The sequence below is a fragment of the Scaptodrosophila lebanonensis genome, unplaced genomic scaffold (genome assembly GCF_003285725.1).
Source record: "Scaptodrosophila lebanonensis strain 11010-0011.00,11010-0021.00 unplaced genomic scaffold, SlebRS2 tig00000024-arrow-pilon, whole genome shotgun sequence".
Lineage (NCBI taxonomy): Eukaryota > Metazoa > Arthropoda > Insecta > Diptera > Drosophilidae > Scaptodrosophila > Scaptodrosophila lebanonensis.
Window position 1 is genome coordinate 12,028,171 of NW_022060538.1, and position 18,264 is coordinate 12,046,434.

Consider the following 18,264-nt stretch of genomic DNA (forward strand, 5'->3'; position numbering starts at 1 on the left):
ACTATATGTTAACACATAAAATGAGATCTGCCTAAAGCATATAAGTATTTGTATGCACATACTACATTAATGCGGTTGTTTTGGATGGTGTGTGTGAATGGGTATATATTTCAATGATTATTTTTATTTGGTTAGTGTTTTTAATCAAAACTAGCAAAGCAAACGAGATTTGGAACCTCCCAAAAGGGAGGTACCGAGAATTGGTTTTGAGGCGAAACTTGGGCGGAAGAGATTTCTATGCCACCCCTGATTATTCTTAATCAGTATGACCAGAATAATCGAAATTGCCATGTCCGTCTGTCGGTCCGCCTGTCTGTATGAACAGGAAGTACAAGAGTTGCAATAACCAAGCTTGGTATCCAGGTTTCCCTAAGCCCCAAGCAGATCAGAATTTTTAAATTTTGTATTTTTGTAAGTGTGGTTACAGGGTATTTAAGATTTGGCCTTCGCGACTTTAGCAATCCATTCGAACTTCTGTTCTTGGCTTTGAAAGTCAAACAACCAAAGTAATACACATGATTCTCATTCATTGATTTACAAATATTTTTAAAATGTGTCTGGTTTAAATTTTATAATTTTAGTATCCATGGTTCGACAAATGTAAGAACATATCTCCGCTGCACTTAAAACGACTAACAAACATACATATGTAAGTAACTCCGCGCAAATAAGTCGTTTCTAGATCGGTGGACATATCGGTACAAAACGTTATTTCCCACGCGCAGGCCTTTCATTTCAAGATGACATAGCTCTGCGCAGACATATAACAACTGAAAAAATCATATTAATAAATAATTCAGACTCTGAATAATATTTAATTTGAATTTGATTTTGAATTTTTTACTTTGTTTATCTTTATCTCGTTTTATTTCAGCAAGTGGCAGTACTGATAGATTAAGCATAACGAAATTGATAACGAAGCCAAGAATATCGATATATCGATAACATAAACATAAACATCTATATCTCACCTGCTGCCTCACAAAATGCAGTTGCCGAGCACAGCTGTTTTTTGTTTTGGTCAGCACATTTTGTTGAAACATTCACATTCCGCCGGTGCACGTTTTATTGCAATTATTTACACATCATTGCATGTGCGTGCGTATGTGTGTTGGTAGATAAACAAAGCTATTTTTACACACGTGTTGACGTCACACAAACACAGCCAGCAAATTAGCCAAAAGCAAGTGCATTGAAAGCTGGCTAAAAAAAAATAAACAAATGAGCCGATCAGCTATTACAAATAACGAGAAAAAGAATAGCAGAAACAACAACAACAATTGAGTGCTCTCCTCACCTTTTTGAGATTTCGGCCATCTAGCCAGCAAGTTGAACATGCTTTGTTTTGGGCTGCGTGCACAGAAACGCTCGAGTATTGAACGCGTGCGGACCTCAGTCGGTGGCAAAACGTTTCTGGCGCAATTAATTTAATTAATAGAGGTGTGTGAAATAGATTTATGCCAACAGCAGCAACAACAATTGTTGGCAGCAGTTGCCAAGAGGCACACGGAAAGAGGTCAACGTTGTAAACAAGCACTGAGATATGTACGCCTGCGGCCCATAGACACTGATAGACCCCTGAACTTTTGACTTTCAGCATCAAAGTAAAGCCATATAGACATTGTTGAGTCAGCAACACTTCCTGCCGCGACTTCCTGAGTAAGGTAGGTGTTCCCTTGCCTCCCTACTTTTTATGTATTTATAGCCCTTATTAATCTAAATATGTATTTTTAGGTCTCGTCTAAGGACTCACTGCCGCATAGCAATGACATTTTAATTAATCGCCGAACAATAGACGCTCAACATAATTAATGCCAACAATGCATTCTAATCCATTGCAATGGAGTGATGCGAGCAGTTGTTGATGATGTCTGCCAAAAAGAAAAGAACAACAACAAGCTACACCATGCAACAGAAGAAGAACAACAACTACAACATCTATAACAAAACATTTGCTAAAATTGAGCAATATTTGAATACTAGGGCCTTAGCATCAACAACATTACGTATACGCACATAATATTAAAGAAGGTACAGTAAACTACGGCATAGCGCGAATAATGGAGGAAAGGATATAAGGATAAAACTGTAGGTAGCAGAGATCCAGCCGAATCGATATATCGCTCTCTTATTTTGCTGACAAGCTCGATTTTTCCTTACAGCCTGACAACCATTTGACATAGTAGTTCCATTTGGTTCTAGTTCAACTTTTTGCTATAACATTGTTACATTTTGTGAGGATACCTGAAAAAACAGGGCAAACTTTCAAAAACAGGTTATGATATAGTATTCCGATCTAGTTGAAACTGGGGAATGACTAAATTGATTTGAAATAGCTTTTAACACAATCGGTATTTTATTGCAGATATAGGATATAGTGAGAAATCTGTTTTGACAACTAATCTGAATTCAGCAGTAAAAAACCCATCATCCCAAACCCCTTTGGTAAAAAAAAGTATTGGCTTCAGAAATAGAATTGAACGTCGTTCACACAGTTTGTCGGGACGGACACATAAGCTGGGGTTTTACAATTACTATAGGATTATTAATAATATTTAACCAATATTTAACAATATTTGTCTAAGAAAATATATTTCTTTTTCCAGACTCTACTGTACATTCAGCTAGCAAAGAGGAAATCGCAGGCATCAGAAACGTAGCAGCAGCTGAGGGCTGGTAGTGGCAGGCAACTAGCCAAACGCATGACGGCCCGACCCATTATAGATCGGACGACAATTGCCGCAACCCAGCCAAATAGTCGGAGCAGAAAGGAACGACCTCCGAAATGAACAAACGCACCGGTATCATTATCGCCATCATCGTCACATTGCTGTGCCTGGTGCTTGGCGGCAATTTCTATTTTATGTACTACCTCAATGTAGAGGAGGGCCAGTTGTCTAGTGTCCGTGCATTGGAAAATATGATAAGGCACAAGATGAGGCATCTGAAGCCTGCCTATTTGAATCGCAATCCCCGATTTTTCATGTATCGTAATAAGTTACTTAAGAACTACAAACCAGCGCCATATGAGAATGCTAGTGTACTATGGGATATAGCCAATTGGGTAAGTCATTTCTACACATATAGTACATATGTATATGTATGTACCTATATCTACAGGGGTGGTGTTTATTTATATTTGTTTGAGATACTTTGAAGACTATATTTCCAAAGAATAAAATAAGGAAATAATTGTCATACACGTTAATAGATCTTCTACATTATTTTACATTCTACATTACTTATAGAATTAGAGCTAACTGAAAAATGTAAGATACAACAAAAATGGAATCCTAGTTTTATATTTTTCAGAATCAACTCCAATATTAGCAAATGGGAAAGTGTTTTAGGTGTTTAAATTCTTTTTGTTTTATAGTGCTACTTTTCTAAAGCATAGTAAGACACAATAGTATAAAGAAGTACATAAATATTTTATAAGCAAATATTTATAAACAGAATTTACGAACACAAAGTGTAGATCATCTTTTATCATCTTTCTGACTTCAATGTTGCCATTACTCTCTCTATCCCCTAGTGGCCGCATGAGAACGAAATTTATCCACTGTATGATTCGTCCATGGGTCAACTGCTACAAACACTGCGTCAGGAGCCCATAACCCGGGTTAACAACTTGGCGCGCGGTACACAACTAAAGCTGCTCATGCGGCTATCACAACAGCAAAAGGTGATCTTCAAGCCGCAATGGTATCCGCGCGATATTGTGCTGGAGGGTGCCGTCTATAGTGGCAAGGATCGGCACGTGGCCGAGGTGTATGCCTTCTACTTGGGCGCAGTTCTCGATCTACGCTGGACACCCATTGTGGTGGGTCGCGTCGTCAATCTGAAGGACGAAATCTACGCTAATGGTGATCAGGAGCTGCAAAATACGATAGCCATCAATGTGGACGAGCAGGGAAATGAAACGTATTGCCTGTATGGCAAGTGCCATTATTGCAACGAAGAGGAGACAGTTTGTGGAGATGCAGACCACAACATCGAAGGCGTTCTCATTTACATTGTGCCGGGCACATTGGCCAAACGGCGTTCTCCGTGGCAGCGCACCTACAAAGAGGACAAGCGTGCCCAGTGGGAGGATGACATGAACTATTGCAAGTGAGTATAAGAATTGGACATATTAGCGAAATATATATTAGCTAAAGAACAATATTGAACAAATAATTTCTGCACAAATCCAAAGGTACAAATGCTACACAATGAAAATATTTATTTGTGTCCAAATTGTTTGTCTGCTTGACCGGAGAAATATATCAGAGAATCCACAAAATGAAAAAATTGAGCTTATTGCGAGAGTTTATAAATTAACAACATATTTTATGCTACCTGTATATTGGAAAATACTATTTTCTTATACTGGGTTAGGTTAGGGCTAAATATTGGGAACTTCCGAAGTGCTTGAAGACCCTAAAATGGGGACCAAGGTATCTTGCAGAGATGTCCTGTTTGATTGCCTATCCATCTTAGTGCGCAACAGAAACGTGAATATTTCAATAATTTCCAAATATTTAGATATCGTATAACAAAATTTTAGTTACCTGTAACCAACTCTCTCTTTTTTGACTGCACAGATCCCTCAAAAATAAGATGGAAACTATACGCCTTTTAGATCTAATTGATGTGGCAATTTTTGACTATCTGATACAAAACGGCGATCGTCATCACTATGAGACGCGTGAGGAGCGCGTGGTGCTAATTGATAATGGCAAATCCTTTGGTAATCCCAACAAGGATCATCTGGACATTTTAGCGCCGCTTTATCAATGCTGCCTGTAAGTACTCCCACTGCGATGGTTAAAGGAGAGATCATTCAATCAGTTGTTTATCTCACAGTCTTCGGAAATCCACTTGGGATCGACTGCAGGTCTTCTCCGGTGGCGTGCTTACCGAAATCGTTGATCGTCTGGCAAAGCAAGATGCTCTTTTTCCCCTTATTACGGATCGTCATAAACGGGGAGTGGAGCGGCGATTGCTTGTTGTCTTTGCCGTTGTTGAGCATTGCATGGACAAGGAGGGCGACAAGATGTTTAAAACACTCTAAACTGCCACTCTTCATACCCTTAGGTTGTTAAACAAATTTTTAGGGAATTATGTAGGTCAAGTTAATTATCATAGTTATATTTTATACATCAACTTGTTAGTTTAAAAAATATACAAGAAGAAAGTAACTACGAGAGACGAATCACTTTAATCTATTTTGTTGTGAGTAATCCTAAAAAGGAACTACTACTTCTTCCCATCCTTCTTTACATTGCTGAATGTAAATAATTTGTTGAACTGCTTGTTATTACGATTGTTCGGACGATTCTGTAAGACAAACAATAAGTGTAACATTAGAAGTATATTTAATATAAGTTATTTAGTTAACTTACCTTGCCATGCACTTGTGGCTTAATTTCTGTTCCGCGAGCGCGTTGCGCTCCACCTCGAAATTGTCTAAAGTCCACGTTTTTGTAGTCAAAGTTCGGCACAGACTCACGTTTGGGCTGTTGTGGCAACTGGACAGGCATGTTAGAGCTCTGATTGTGCACACGTGTCTTAGCCTTAAACCTCTGCTGATTGTGAAGGCGTTTTTTCTGCTTTGATGTGGTGGGCTTTGCTGGCATGGGCTGTGGTTGTCTTTCGACGGGAACCTCTTCCACGGCATCGTCATCGGTGTCGCTATCGACTTGTATGGCAGCAGGTGGGGCATCAATTTGCGCGGCTGGTGCTTCAGTTTTCACTTCTATCTTCGTCTGTGGTTGGGTATCTTCATCTTTTTTAACGCGCTTCGGCGCACTTGTCTCGCCCGACTTGGCTTGGTATTTGCGTTTAAGCTGCTCCTTTAGCGGCATGCTGTACATATCATCCTCAGCAGCTGCTGCAGTCGTACTGGGCTCCAATTTAATGTCATCCGGCGCTGGAGTGGCAGGACAAAGGCGACGCTTTAATAATTCGTTGTGTGCGCGTGTGGCCTCCTCGCGCTTTTGCTGCACCATGAGTGGCAAAATGGCCAGATAACGTTTGTAGGGCATGCGCTTGGCTTGTCGCTCCTTATGAGCGCGCCACCAGCGCTTCTGCTCGTCCTCTGTAGGCTCGACGCTCTTTTGAAACAGACGCAGTGCAGGCGCAGCTAAGGGCTGGCATTTGACAGCTTCCAATTTGGTGGGTCGCAGCTTGCCCGAAGCGTCGCGTTTCAGCAGCGTGGGCAAATCGTCAGGCGTCTCATCCAGATGCGAAAAGTCGTGAGGGCAATGTAACTTGCTATTCAAATCCTTGGTCAACGGAGCTGGCCTAATCGTAATACTACTGGTCTCCAGAATGGGCTGGAAAAAGGAAAAAAGTGCTGCTTTTTAACATTATAAATATTTTCTTATTTACTGCATTGCTTTTAAACACAATAAAAAAATTTAAATATCACAAAATCCTATTAAAATATTTAGCCACCAACGATTGTCCCGCCTGATCGGCAGCTCGACACTCAGCGTTTTTAGGCGAGAGTTGAGCTTGGAACTCCAGCCAGCAACAAAATGCCGGGCGTGCCATTGCTGTCGCGAGTAAGAGAACAGCGGCGTAGGATGGGCGTTGAATCGACAGCAACGTTTTGGAAACTCACTTTGACCAGCGGCTGTTCACGAGCGCGCAAAACAATTTGATGCAGTGTGTGCAGCTGTTGGCGGACCAACGGCGGTATGGGATTACAGCAGGCCAAGATGCCCTGCATTTCCCGGGGCAGACTCTCCGCGATCTGTAACATCATGTGGTTGGGCAGCACGTAACCGTAGCTCTCATCCTCCTGTCGGGCAGTCGCATCACGCCAATGAAAAATGCCATGCAGTGCGTACAGCTGGCGATTGTCAAAGGCGCGCTTCGTTTTGCGCACCAAATCCAAGTGGGAGTCCTGAGAAATGTGTGGCTTGACGTAGCGTTTCTTGCACACCTCCATGCTAATTTGGTAGACGGCACGCACGGCCTGCGGTTTGCCGTGCTCCGATTCCAGCAAATCATTTGTGAGACGTTCGTATATATAAATCAAATAATGAGTATCCTGTCTGGCGTAGTCGATTAACTGTGGTGGCAAGGGACGCATGCGCCAATCGGCCAACTGAAAGCTTTTGTCCACATCCAGATCAACATAATGCTTGAGCAAAAAGGCTAAAGATAGACGCGCCATATTCAATGCCTTGGCCGCACGATGCGTATCAAACATATTGACAATATACAGCGCGAGATCGCGTTGCAGCCATTCGATATCCAGATCAGCGCCATGCAATATTTTTACAACCTTTGGATCAGTTAACACCAGATTTAACCGATGCATATCATCACGCAGTGTCAACGTATCAAAAATATAATCCTTGTGGCGTGTAGACATTTGAACGAGACATGTTATACCCATGAATGTGCGATAAGAATGATGCTCCACATCTATGGCTATTTCCGAGACCTGACGGAGCTCTTCCAACGCCTCTTCCAACTTATCGACGCTGTCCACGAGCATTAGTTCCGTCTCTGTCATGGCTGGTGGTAATTCCGGCTTTTTTCTCTCCAGCTGCGCCGGCTTTGGCTCGAATTTAAGCAGCTCAAACTCATATGGGTGTAAATATGAGGCAATGTTGCCCGCATCATCGTACTCGGGCAACAGCGCCAGAGGTTTCAGTGAGTTCGGCTTCTCACGCAGTCGCGGCACAAATGGAGTCGTCGAGCTATTGTCCACGGGCACCTTGAATTGCATTTGTGGACGCATTATATTTTTGGCAGCAAAAAGTCGCGCGGAAACCACGCCACGTGGCGTATTATTTAGTGTGCGATTCCAACTGCCGGCGCGTGGAGTGCCCGCCACATTTGTGGTCTGTTCCGGCAATGCGGCGTCCACTTTAGCTCCAGGCGCTCCATTTTCCTTGGCTCCACTGACTGCAGATGGTGAGGCGGCTGCGGTGTTCAACACACTGACTTGCGTCTCGAGCATTACATGCGGATTGCGACGCAGGCCACTTTTCAGATCCAAGTTGGTGCTGATGCGCTCAAAGAGGATATCATTGCATTCCTGAACCATTTCGGTTTGCTCGTCCAGTTGACGTCTGTGTGTTAAGGACAATGAGAGAGTGTGGGGGATGAGTGTGAATTGACACGAGTCACCCAGACAGGTTTGTTGTTGTTGCTTCTATTACTAGAAACTATACACACCGTTGTATGGACCTCGCGCCTTTCACTTCCTGCGAGCTTAACACCTTGCCAATCAGTCCCATAACACGTTGCGACTGCTCGTCCATCATTTTTGAATATTCCGGATAAGTGAGATACAGCTCCCGTGCCGTGCCCTGAGGAAACGCATTGCAGGCTCGAGTGGCCGCCACAACATTACGAAATGCTTGCTGTTGAACGTAAATAAGTTGAAAATGAACCAATCCTGGTGCACATAAAGTATTTCTACACATACCGTTGAGAATTCTACGATCTCACTGCTGGGCTTTGCTTTTTTCTGTGGTCCCTCCGCATCTGCTTTTGTGGTCGCTGTCGTTGTTTGCGACTGTTTGCTGTGGTTTCGTTTCTGTGCCTGCGACATATTTATAATGCCAGGGCTATTTTATGATTTTGTATTGCCGAATAAATCGTCTACGATGTTCCAAATTTATAACAATATCGTCGCACTGCTGTTTTGTAGCCAAAAAAATGTGCGTTTCGTCTTCTTCTTCTTCCGATTCGACCGAAAGGAATTCGAGCACTGTTAATTTTGTTTGACAACACTATGGAAAGTTTAAATGTATGTATGCTCATTCACTGGAAGCAAACAGTTACTGCAGTCGAAATTTACAGTGATACTAAAACAAAATTACAAATTGGAAATGAATTTTAGACAACATAATCGATCGTGACCATTATGTTAATTTGCTACCAAATTTCAGCTAACCAATATGCGGGGATGCTGTTGCTATGCAACACTGGCCTTCATGGTCAGTTATTATGCAGAGCTGGCAGCACTAACGCTCAAGAGGTGGCGAAGAAAATTACTGCCGGCGGTTTCCGACGCTATAATATTAAAGGAAATCGCTATACCGATCCGAGGACGAAAACGTAATTATAACCTAATTTTATTCAGTAATAATTACGTGACCCCTACCATGCTGGAACTGTACAGACGCACAGTAACGAAATTTCCACTGGGCAGCGTTAGTTATATATTTGCCTATGGATCTGGCGTCAAACAGCAAGTTGGATATGACCAGTTGGGTGACAGGCCAGTGCCCAAGAGCGTCATTGATTTGGTCTTCTGCGTGCGTGACTCACTGGGCTTTCATGCGGAGAACATGCACCGGCATCCCAGCCACTACTCGGCGCTGCAGCATCTGGGTCCGAATTTCGTAACCCAGTACCAGGAGCGGTTCGGAGCACGCGTGTACTTTAATACGCTGGTCCCGTTGCAGGATCTAGGCCTGACTATCAAATATGGCGTTGTGTCGGAGCAACATCTCATTGAAGATCTCGTTCAATGGCGTCATTTGTATCTGGCTGGACGGCTGCAGAAACCAGTCACGGACTTAGTAAACCCCTCAGACAATGTAACCCTGCAGGCGGCCCTTGAGCAGAATCTAATGTCGGCATTTCAAACGGCACTGCTGCTTCTGCCCGAAAAGTTTACTGCCTTTGAGCTCTTCCACACCATTGCCGGCTTGAGCTACAAAGGCGATTTTCGTATGATTTTCGGGGAGAACAAGCAAAAGGTGCGGAATATAGTGCTGCCACAACTAAACGAATTCATGACGCTTTATCAACACGCGATGGGACAGTTAACGGAATTTGTAGCTGTGGATATGCACGGTCAGGAGCCGGGCTCTCGTAAACCAACTGTAATGTTCGAGCAGGACAAGTCCCGTATGGCGGCACGTTTCCATCTGCGTCGTCTACCAAAAGAACTACGTCGACGACTGCAACGGAATGCCGCATGCCACGGCGACTACGCTGAAGTAGTGGAGCATTTATCGATGGCACCGCTATTGTCCAAAATATTGCAAATATCGGTCAATGACATTGTATGGCGAAGCAGTGTGACGCAATCCTTGAAGAACATTGCCAGCGCCGGCGTACTTAAGTCGTTAGTCTACAGCTATCGCAAGGCCAAGAAAACATTCGTCGTCTAGGAATCTTTGACAATTCTACGCACAAATTATAGTTATAATTATTTAATAGTGATGCTGTGCATCGTTCGCATGCTGCCGTTTTACTGACTAAGTTGCGTATTTGCGCATCGTTTTGTTAATTAATTTTAAGTAAAGCAAAGTTGTTTCCGTCAATAGAGAATTCCGTAGTTAAAGACAAAAAAACAAGCAAAGCGAGTTTTCATTGTGCGCCATTTTCATTGCAGACCAACATGTCCAGTGAGACGAGCAGCGACGACAGTGGTAGCAGCACCTCCAGTGAGGAACTGAGGCGAAAACGTAAGCACAAGAAGGACAAGCAGTCAGTTAAAAAGTTGAAAAAATCCAAGAAACACAAAAAGGAAAAACGGCAAAAAGAAAAGAAGCGTGCAAAGCAAAAGGATCAGGAAGAGGAGAAGGAGCAACGGGTAGAAGCTTACTCGACGGCTCCACAGAAACTAAGCCCTGAGCCGAATGAAGAGAGTTCAGATGCCTTTGGTCCCGCGCTTCCGCCGCATTTGCGCAAAGAAACGCCAGTTGCCATGATTGGACCCGTAATGCCTACAGAATTTCTCAAGCAAAAGACAGATGAGACAACGTGCACTGCAAATCCCTTAAAAACACAAGATATTGATGAGGATGAGGACGAAATGGTAGACACATTTGGGCCTTTGCCGCATGCAACCCAAGTTGAGCTAGAGGAGCGTGCACTGACCCTCAAACTGGCTGCTTTAGAAGGTGGTGGCTTGGGAAGCAGCAATGTGGATCAGGATGTGCGCGAAGAGTGGATGTTGGAACTGCCAGAAGTGGGTCTGAAGAGTGGATTGGCGGCTCTCAATAATATGAAGCGCACCTTCTATCAGGGTAAAGAGCGACCAGACTTTAGCGATCGGTAGGTGTAGCTAAATATTGCTAAAACAACAACTGCTCTTTGTGGAATTTACGAACTTACTAACAGACTTCATAAGCCTATATTGGACACAAAAAACTGTACACGGATGCAGAGTATTCCGAAATGAATAAGTAAATAAAATTTCTTTTAGCTCGTCCTGGACAAAGACACCACAAAGTGCCGCAACCGCTGCTGTAGCAAAGCCTTGTACATCCAAGGATCTGGAACAGTCTGCGCAGGCATTGTATGAGCGGCAACGCGATGCAGAGCAGGAGGCAATGGCCAAGAAACACAAGAAGAAGCACAAACGTGATGAATCGCTTGTTCAACTGCACCAGAAAAAGCTGCGCAAGGAGCAACGGCAAAAGGTAAGAGAATTAATTCTTGTATGTTGTAGTATCTGTTGCATATTTTTTGTAGGAAAAAGAGCTGGCGGCTTCGGGCTCTAAGCCAGAGCGACGTCCCTTTAGTCGGGATGTGGACTTAAAGCTGAACAAGATTGACAAAAATCAAACGAAGCAAATTGTAGACAAGGCCAAGATTTTAAACACCAAATTCTCGAGCGGACAGGCCAAATATCTATGAAGAGAATCAATCGAATAAGTTATAAGTTTTGCGTGTATTAAATTAAAAAAAGTACAAATTGGAATTGGTTTTGTGTCTAACGCTGTGGCGGTGGCTTGGGTTTTGGAATTTTGGCCAGCAACATTTGTATTTCGTCCTTCTCCTTCCAATCCTTCCATAGCTCATACAAATTGACAATGGCACGTACAATTTCCTGCACCTTATCCAGATCCACATTGAGCTCTGCGAACCATTGCTTCGTTGCATCCTTTTGCAGTATAACGCAGGCAATTTGCAGGCAGGCTATGGCTATCTGTAAAACAAAGCTGTGAATGAATAGCTCATATTTAATGATTAAAAATTTACCTGATATGGAGGGTAGAGCAAACAAACATCTGTACGCAGCGAGTCGTTGACAATACGCCAACTGAGCGTCAATAGCTGATCCTCCTGACCCATATCCTGCACAAGCTGCAGCAATGGCCGATATGGTTGATAGACAATCAAGCAGCAGTCGAGATTCTCAAGTAAATAGAATTCACACTCGAGTATGTGGTTTGTGCGATAGGGGAACTCCTGGGTATACGAATAGCTAAATTTCGTCTTGATGGCGCTCTGGCAAATTGAAATCAGTCGCGAGTTGGATATAACACCAAACTCCTCTACTTTGGAAGCGAGCAGGATGCAGGTGGGCGCCAGTAGCAGTGGATCGATGTTCTTAAGAGAGTTTCTCGCATAGAAGCGTTTAAAGTAGACCGTGGCGGTGGCAATAACCTGCTGGCGCAATTTGAGCTGCTCGCCGAGTACCTGAATGACATTGGCAAAAAAGATGAACACTTTCTGGTACTCGTCCTCCGTTAAGGATTGCAAATCGAACTGGCGCTCGCGCAGCAAGTCCTGTTTATCCAAAATCCACTGTTGAGAGTGAGAGCTCTGCCAGAAGTTGCCCGCCATGCTGAACTGAACGCAGTATGCTTTCACCTCACAAAATTCGAAACATAAATTCCCTTCGGTCGCTTCAAAATTGTATGTTTCCTTTAAACAAAAGCCAAACACAAAAATTGCACAGCTCACAAAAAGTGCTGCCTATTGCCAAAATTAACAACGCCTTCCGAGGGCAACCCTAACAGCTGTTGCACTTACTTGCCATACGCAGCTAACTTAACGCTGTGTGGTTGTGTGTGATTTTTTCAGCAGCGCCGCGACGTTCGACGCAGTAGAAGTTTAAACTAATTTTAAGTGCATAAAAGAATTAAACGAACATAAAAAACGATGGCGTTGCGGGTTCTTAATGTAACGCAGAATATGCGTACCTTTGTGCGTGGTGTTGACCTCATCAAGGTAAGTGGAAGTTGAAAGTTGTTAGTGAGCGAACAGGATTTTACATTACGTAATTGTAAATGCCGTAAACTGCAGTTCTTATAATGAAATAGCCGTTCGACTTTGCAAAGCATTGCAACAAAACAATTCTATATTGCCGTGCATATAACTATGCATGATAACAGTTTGTAAATATGTAAAATATTAACAAATAAACTTATTGAGGTTATGTGAGAAATTGCTCAACACTCCCCAATATCAATCGGTTAAATATTTAATTGTTTATTACAGCGCTACAAATCGGCTGCTACGCTGCAAAAGACGCTGTTGAACATACCCGCCACCCAGGTGACCAAGTTGGACAATGGACTGCGCGTTGCTAGCGAAGATTCTGGCGCTTCCACCGCTACTGTTGGTCTCTGGATCGATGCTGGTTCGCGTTCCGAGAACGAGAAGAATAATGGCGTAGCGCACTTCTTGGAGCACATGGCCTTCAAGGTAAGAATAAACAATTCGTATTGAACACTGCAACACTACTATGCCCATGTCACTATCTTTTTTTAGGGCACTGCCAAGCGCTCGCAGACCGATCTTGAGCTGGAGGTTGAGAACTTGGGTGCACATCTAAATGCGTACACGTCGCGGGAACAGACCGTGTTCTATGCCAAGTGTCTGTCGAAGGATGTGCCAAAAGCAGTCGAGATTTTGGCCGACATTATTCAGAACTCTAAACTGGGCGAGGCTGAGATTTCACGTGAACGATCCGTCATCTTGCGCGAAATGCAGGAGGTTGAGAGCAATCTGCAGGAGGTGGTCTTCGATCATTTGCATGCCACCGCCTTCCAGGGCACACCCTTGGGCCAGACCATTTTGGGACCCACCAAGAACATTCAGTAAGCTTGTTCTCTCATAGCTGCCTATCTTATATTCAGCAGCATTGGCTCTTTCTTGCAGATCTATTGGCAAATCCGATTTGACCGACTATATCCAGAACCATTACAAGGCCTCGCGCATTGTATTGGCTGGCGCCGGCGGTGTTAAACACAACGAGCTAGTCAAACTGGCCGATCAGAACCTGGGCCGTTTGGAGGCCAGCGTGTTGCCAGCTGAAGTAACACCATGCCGCTTTACCGGCTCTGAGGTGCGTGTGCGCGATGATTCACTGCCCTTGGCCCATGTGGCCATTGCTGTCGAGGGCTGCGGCTGGACCGATCAAGATAACATCCCATTAATGGTGGCCAATACTTTGGTTGGTGCCTGGGATCGTTCGCAGGGTGGTGGCGCTAACAATGCCTCCAACTTGGCACGTGCCAGTGCCGAGGACAGTGAGTATTCAAGAAACGCGAGTCGTTGCATCATTTTATTGCAACTTTATTCTTTTAGATCTGTGCCACAGCTTCCAGTCCTTTAACACCTGCTACAAGGACACCGGTCTGTGGGGCATTTACTTTGTGTGCGACCCTCTACAGTGCGAGGTATATTCCATAGATTCTTCTTCATATCCAATCTTAAAAATTGTAATGTTTCTGCAGGACATGCTCTTCAATGTGCAAACCGAATGGATGCGTCTGTGCACCATGGTCACCGAGGCTGAGGTTGAGCGCGCCAAGAACCTATTGAAGACAAACATGCTCTTGCAATTGGACGGCACCACGCCCATCTGTGAGGACATTGGCCGCCAAATTCTGTGCTACAATCGCCGCATCCCATTGCATGAGTTGGAGCAGCGCATCGATGCCGTCAACGTACAGAATGTCCGTGACGTTGCCATGAAGTATATCTATGACAGATGTCCCGCCGTTGCCGCTGTCGGTCCCGTCGAGAATCTGCCCGAATACAACAGAATTCGCTCCTCCATGTACTGGTTGAGGGTTTAAGTAGATCAGAACGCCACACGCTCGCGGCCTGTTGTTTGACGTGTAGTTTAATTTTGAAGAAATTTAAATGCAAAAAGATCAGTTAAAACCAAAATAAATAAAAATGATACAACATATAATATGAACCACTAATTAATTTGTTATATTCTTTAACATTGTTAAACATGACATATCACAGAATTTTACAAGAGATGTGAAAACATTATTGGAGGCAAATTAAATTTATTTCGATACAGTTTACTTTGTTCTATAATGAGAGCGGTTTATTCTCATTGATTTAAGTGAAATTTCCTTGATTGAATTCTTTAATTTTCTCATTTTTCTCATTACCATCATTGAGGATGGGCTTAAAAGATTCGTGGTAATTGAAAATTGTTCGTTATTTTAATAAATACTCCTAGTATATGTTAGCAGTTCCAGCAATCGCTTCGTTCTCGAGAATTCCCATGCCAGTTTACCAATTTCATTTAACGTTTTTTTGATTATTCAGTCATTCCTGATTGATATATTGATTGAAATATTTATGTAGATTCATAATTATATGGAAGTTGTTGGGCAAGCGAAATTTATTGAAGTAAGATTTAAGCCTAATTACCATGTGATATTGAAAAAAGGCAACGGCCATACCTGAATAGAAATACTCTATCCTGTTCCGTAGATAAACGTACTTTTGTTCGTTGCTCTTTATTTGGATATGTTTCTGATAATCTAATCATGGGAGTACTTAATAGGTATACCGCTCAGGCCTTGTTGCAATTTTGCGGGCTCTGTTTGACCCAATGCCGGAACCAAGCCCTGCCAAGTGCGATCCTCGAACGAAAGACCCGTGTCTGTTGTCATTAATGCCATTTTGGCCTGGGTGGCCAATGCTGTGGATGCAGCATCTGTGGCAGCCTCTACTATATCATTTGGTGCGTTGCCGCGCATGCGACCACTGACCAGACTCACATCCTGAGCGGGCATGGTGTCCCCATCGTAGGCGAGAAAACTGCGTCCCTCGGGCAGCAATTGTTTAAAGTCTGTGACATAAGCCTCCGGATATTTCATGTGCCAGGCCGGATTAAGAGCCATCTCAGCTTCAAATACAGAGACTATGGGCTTATAATATTCCTTGGAATTATACATATTGTTGAAGGGGCAACCAATAAGCACAAAACAATCAATCTCTAGGAAATTGGCCAGCTTGGCCGGATTTATCCGACCCACGGAGATAAGTTGGGTTTTAATTCCCCGACTCTTAGCCATAGATTGCAATCGCGCGACTATATCCAAATACCCATCAGCTGTCAAAGTGGCCACAATGAGGCCCAAGGTCTGGGCGTCCTTGCATTTCTCAATGTAATAATAGCGACGACGAATATACTGCGCTGTTAATGGATTTTTGGCGCTCAGTACATTGGTAGCGCCGTCAAAAATATGCCACTGAGCTGCTGGGGCTGTCAGTGATAAGTTGGCAAATCTCTGATTATCGGCACCAACAAAGATGCAGATGCGTTCAGTGTCCGGTTTAGGTTCGTTCTTTTCTGCCCCAGAACCAGCCGACTGATCCTCCGCTGGTGGTGGGTACATCTCAATGTACAGCTCTTTTGGCTGCAATGTCTCCTTGAGGCGAGTCTGAAGCTTCGACTCTCCAAGCTCTTCCTCTGCGGCCTGCTGCTCATTCAAATGCTGATAGCCAATATCCAAGTAGACACACACCTCACGTTCGGCGCAGGCTGTTTGAAGTGGCATTAGTTGTTCAAGAAGGGCCGATACCTTCAACGGCAGCACAGGATACAAATATAGCACTGGCAGTCGCGTTCCCTTGCTACGACATGCATTACCAAAATGAATTACACTGTCTGCCTCCACATGCGCGGCAGCTATTTCATCCACGCAGCAACTACCATAGGTGGTGTCTGCCAAGATGAAGACCTTCACATCCACCAAACTCGCGTCGGCTTGGGCGAGCGCTGCCTTCAGATCCTCGCAGATGGCATTGCTGTGTGGCAAGTAGTCATCGGGAAATTGCAAGCATATCTGTGAGAGAGAAGAGTGATGAGTACTTGAATAGCATGGAGAGTCTGCATACTTACACGCTTGTATCCATTCTGTCTGATCCAGCCACTACCAACTTTTCTGTGCGTTTCATTCCAAATTTGTGCGAAATTCACGGGCGCTTCCGATTCCACTTCTGCTTGGCGCTCAAGCGCTTCCGTTTCGGAACTGGAGAATGCGGAAGCTGTTGTGGTACTGCTCATTTTTAAACAATATCTGTGCAAGAAAATAAAATTAAAACAGTGCAAGTCTCGCTTTGTTTATCTATCGCTGCGCTTTTCAACACCAATGGCTGTCAAACCTCCGATGCAGTGATATTCGCTACTCAACACCAGTACTCGAAAACCATCGAAACATCGATACTTATGAGTGGCAGCTGTGGTGTCATACGCGTGAAACGTCAAAGGGAGGCCAGCAAGTAAAGCAGGCTAGCAAAAATCGTTCGAGCTTCACTTATTTCCCAATTCCTGTGAGTGTCGCACAAGTCGATAAAACGTAAAAAAAATAAATAAATATAAAAATATCATAAACACAAATATAATTGTAGTCGCGCCTACCGCTATTTTAAGGCACGCCACAAAACAAACAAAATGGATGACTCACGCGAAGAGACTCAATTCATCGTGGATGATGTAAGTAAAACAATTAAGGAGGCCATCGAAAGCACTATTGGCGGCAATGCGTATCAGCACGACAAGGTGAACAACTGGACCGGCCAGGTGGTCGAGAACTGCCTAAATTGTCTCACCAAGGAGCAAAAGCCGTACAAATATATCGTTACGGCCATGATAATGCAGAAGAATGGCGCCGGCTTGCACACAGCCAGCTCTTGCTATTGGAACAACGACACCGATGGCAGCTGCACCGTGCGTTGGGAGAACAAAACGATGTATTGCATTGTCTCTGTTTTCGGACTCGCCGTTTAATTAGAACGCCGCTTGTGATGTCAATCAGAAAAAACAAGGAACATAAAACAAAAAAACAAAACACAACTAATAAGGGGGAGGGATAAACAAGACAGAGCTTTGCCCGTAAGTAGCAGCTGCTCAATTTATTTAACTATTTAATTAACCAATCGATCAAACAGGTACACACAGACACACGAACTCAACACATACACACACTAGAAAAGAGCAGCTGCTGCACTAACCGTTAGTTGGCAAAGCTAATAAAATAAAATGAAGCAGAAGACGGTTTGGTCGACGTTTAAACGAAAAGAGTGGTAATTAGTCTAAAATACCGTAATATGTACGTTAAAGTTTCGCATTTTCCTTTTTGCCACTTTTCCAAAATTTCCAATTCTCTTGCAATAACGTTTCTGTATTATTTATGTCTCGGTTTTGAATAACAAAACATAGTGAGAGGTGTTAACTAAATTACATGCTAATGTTACTATTCATTTATTTCCATTAAAAGTAAATAAAATTAATTTACAACGAACATT

The 18,264-nt window shown here is 43.5% G+C and overlaps 8 protein-coding genes across 9 annotated transcripts; 5 read left to right on the top strand and 3 right to left on the bottom strand.

Annotated features, from left to right (window-relative positions):
• Positions 1–2,613: 2,613 nt before the first annotated feature.
• Positions 2,614–5,183, top strand: LOC115621589 (glycosaminoglycan xylosylkinase homolog). Its single transcript, XM_030515279.1, has 4 exons — positions 2,614–3,064; positions 3,536–4,113; positions 4,587–4,787; positions 4,849–5,183. The coding sequence occupies exons 1-4, from the start codon at positions 2,786–2,788 to the stop codon at positions 5,054–5,056; spliced, it is 1,266 nt and encodes a 421-aa protein (XP_030371139.1). The 5' UTR covers positions 2,614–2,785; the 3' UTR covers positions 5,057–5,183.
• Positions 5,104–8,775, bottom strand: LOC115621585 (exosome component 10). The gene is made up of 5 exons (XM_030515276.1): positions 8,435–8,775; positions 8,182–8,369; positions 6,611–8,075; positions 5,388–6,320; positions 5,104–5,322 (listed from the first exon to the last, which is right to left on the bottom strand). The coding sequence occupies exons 1-5, from the start codon at positions 8,558–8,560 to the stop codon at positions 5,242–5,244; spliced, it is 2,793 nt and encodes a 930-aa protein (XP_030371136.1). The 5' UTR covers positions 8,561–8,775; the 3' UTR covers positions 5,104–5,241.
• Positions 8,776–8,853: 78 nt separating this feature from the next.
• On the top strand, positions 8,854–11,634 carry LOC115621590 (GPALPP motifs-containing protein 1). The gene is made up of 4 exons (XM_030515280.1): positions 8,854–9,069; positions 10,358–11,022; positions 11,174–11,390; positions 11,443–11,634. The coding sequence occupies exons 2-4, from the start codon at positions 10,364–10,366 to the stop codon at positions 11,605–11,607; spliced, it is 1,041 nt and encodes a 346-aa protein (XP_030371140.1). The 5' UTR covers positions 8,854–9,069; positions 10,358–10,363; the 3' UTR covers positions 11,608–11,634.
• LOC115621591 (phosphatidate cytidylyltransferase, mitochondrial) lies at positions 9,117–10,290 on the top strand. The gene has a single exon (XM_030515281.1). The coding sequence runs from the start codon at positions 9,117–9,119 to the stop codon at positions 10,131–10,133; it is 1,017 nt and encodes a 338-aa protein (XP_030371141.1). The 3' UTR covers positions 10,134–10,290.
• LOC115621592 (cyclin-C) lies at positions 11,623–12,596 on the bottom strand. The gene is made up of 2 exons (XM_030515283.1): positions 11,953–12,596; positions 11,623–11,899 (listed from the first exon to the last, which is right to left on the bottom strand). The coding sequence occupies exons 1-2, from the start codon at positions 12,538–12,540 to the stop codon at positions 11,684–11,686; spliced, it is 804 nt and encodes a 267-aa protein (XP_030371143.1). The 5' UTR covers positions 12,541–12,596; the 3' UTR covers positions 11,623–11,683.
• Positions 12,597–12,726: 130 nt separating this feature from the next.
• Positions 12,727–14,915, top strand: LOC115621587 (mitochondrial-processing peptidase subunit beta). Its single transcript, XM_030515278.1, has 6 exons — positions 12,727–12,927; positions 13,198–13,404; positions 13,471–13,799; positions 13,861–14,231; positions 14,290–14,381; positions 14,439–14,915. Exons 1-6 carry the CDS (start codon positions 12,859–12,861, stop codon positions 14,781–14,783), a joined length of 1,413 nt encoding a protein of 470 aa, XP_030371138.1. The 5' UTR covers positions 12,727–12,858; the 3' UTR covers positions 14,784–14,915.
• A 516-nt stretch (positions 14,916–15,431) lies between these two features.
• On the bottom strand, positions 15,432–17,071 carry LOC115621586 (2-(3-amino-3-carboxypropyl)histidine synthase subunit 2). The gene is made up of 2 exons (XM_030515277.1): positions 16,859–17,071; positions 15,432–16,802 (listed from the first exon to the last, which is right to left on the bottom strand). Exons 1-2 carry the CDS (start codon positions 17,021–17,023, stop codon positions 15,492–15,494), a joined length of 1,476 nt encoding a protein of 491 aa, XP_030371137.1. The 5' UTR covers positions 17,024–17,071; the 3' UTR covers positions 15,432–15,491.
• Positions 17,072–17,174: 103 nt separating this feature from the next.
• LOC115621247 (dynein light chain Tctex-type) lies at positions 17,175–18,216 on the top strand. 2 transcript variants are annotated; one of them, XM_030514838.1, is made up of 3 exons: positions 17,175–17,289; positions 17,368–17,851; positions 17,908–18,216. In XM_030514838.1, the coding sequence occupies exon 2, from the start codon at positions 17,411–17,413 to the stop codon at positions 17,744–17,746; it is 336 nt and encodes a 111-aa protein (XP_030370698.1). In that variant the 5' UTR covers positions 17,175–17,289; positions 17,368–17,410; the 3' UTR covers positions 17,747–17,851; positions 17,908–18,216. The 2 variants fall into 2 exon arrangements, with proteins under 2 accessions (XP_030370698.1, XP_030370699.1); XM_030514839.1 differs by having other exon boundaries at positions 17,202–17,289; positions 17,390–17,851.
• Positions 18,217–18,264: the final 48 nt, after the last annotated feature.

Excerpts from the sequence above, each read along its gene's own strand:
- LOC115621589 (XM_030515279.1), top strand. The coding sequence starts at position 2,786 with ATGAACAAACGCACCGGTATCATTATCGCCATCATCGTCACATTGCTG. Across the intron at positions 3,065-3,535 it reads TATGGGATATAGCCAATTGG|TGGCCGCATGAGAACGAAAT; the intron begins GTAAGTCATTTC and ends TCTATCCCCTAG. Across the intron at positions 4,114-4,586 it reads GATGACATGAACTATTGCAA|ATCCCTCAAAAATAAGATGG; the intron begins GTGAGTATAAGA and ends TTGACTGCACAG.
- LOC115621585 (XM_030515276.1), bottom strand. The coding sequence starts at position 8,560 with ATGTCGCAGGCACAGAAACGAAACCACAGCAAACAGTCGCAAACAACG. Across the intron at positions 6,321-6,610 it reads GTGAACAGCCGCTGGTCAAA|CCCATTCTGGAGACCAGTAG; the intron begins GTGAGTTTCCAA and ends TCCTTTTTCCAG. Across the intron at positions 5,323-5,387 it reads AGCCACAAGTGCATGGCAAG|AATCGTCCGAACAATCGTAA; the intron begins GTAAGTTAACTA and ends TTTGTCTTACAG.
- LOC115621591 (XM_030515281.1), top strand. The coding sequence starts at position 9,117 with ATGCTGGAACTGTACAGACGCACAGTAACGAAATTTCCACTGGGCAGC.
- LOC115621590 (XM_030515280.1), top strand. The coding sequence starts at position 10,364 with ATGTCCAGTGAGACGAGCAGCGACGACAGTGGTAGCAGCACCTCCAGT. Across the intron at positions 11,023-11,173 it reads CGACCAGACTTTAGCGATCG|CTCGTCCTGGACAAAGACAC; the intron begins GTAGGTGTAGCT and ends AATTTCTTTTAG. Across the intron at positions 11,391-11,442 it reads GCAAGGAGCAACGGCAAAAG|GAAAAAGAGCTGGCGGCTTC; the intron begins GTAAGAGAATTA and ends TATTTTTTGTAG.
- LOC115621592 (XM_030515283.1), bottom strand. The coding sequence starts at position 12,540 with ATGGCGGGCAACTTCTGGCAGAGCTCTCACTCTCAACAGTGGATTTTG. Across the intron at positions 11,900-11,952 it reads TGCTCTACCCTCCATATCAG|ATAGCCATAGCCTGCCTGCA; the intron begins GTAAATTTTTAA and ends TTTGTTTTACAG.
- LOC115621587 (XM_030515278.1), top strand. The coding sequence starts at position 12,859 with ATGGCGTTGCGGGTTCTTAATGTAACGCAGAATATGCGTACCTTTGTG. Across the intron at positions 13,405-13,470 it reads TGGAGCACATGGCCTTCAAG|GGCACTGCCAAGCGCTCGCA; the intron begins GTAAGAATAAAC and ends ATCTTTTTTTAG. Across the intron at positions 14,232-14,289 it reads ACGTGCCAGTGCCGAGGACA|ATCTGTGCCACAGCTTCCAG; the intron begins GTGAGTATTCAA and ends TTATTCTTTTAG.
- LOC115621586 (XM_030515277.1), bottom strand. The coding sequence starts at position 17,023 with ATGAGCAGTACCACAACAGCTTCCGCATTCTCCAGTTCCGAAACGGAA. Across the intron at positions 16,803-16,858 it reads GACAGAATGGATACAAGCGT|ATATGCTTGCAATTTCCCGA; the intron begins GTAAGTATGCAG and ends TCTCTCTCACAG.
- LOC115621247 (XM_030514838.1), top strand. The coding sequence starts at position 17,411 with ATGGATGACTCACGCGAAGAGACTCAATTCATCGTGGATGATGTAAGT.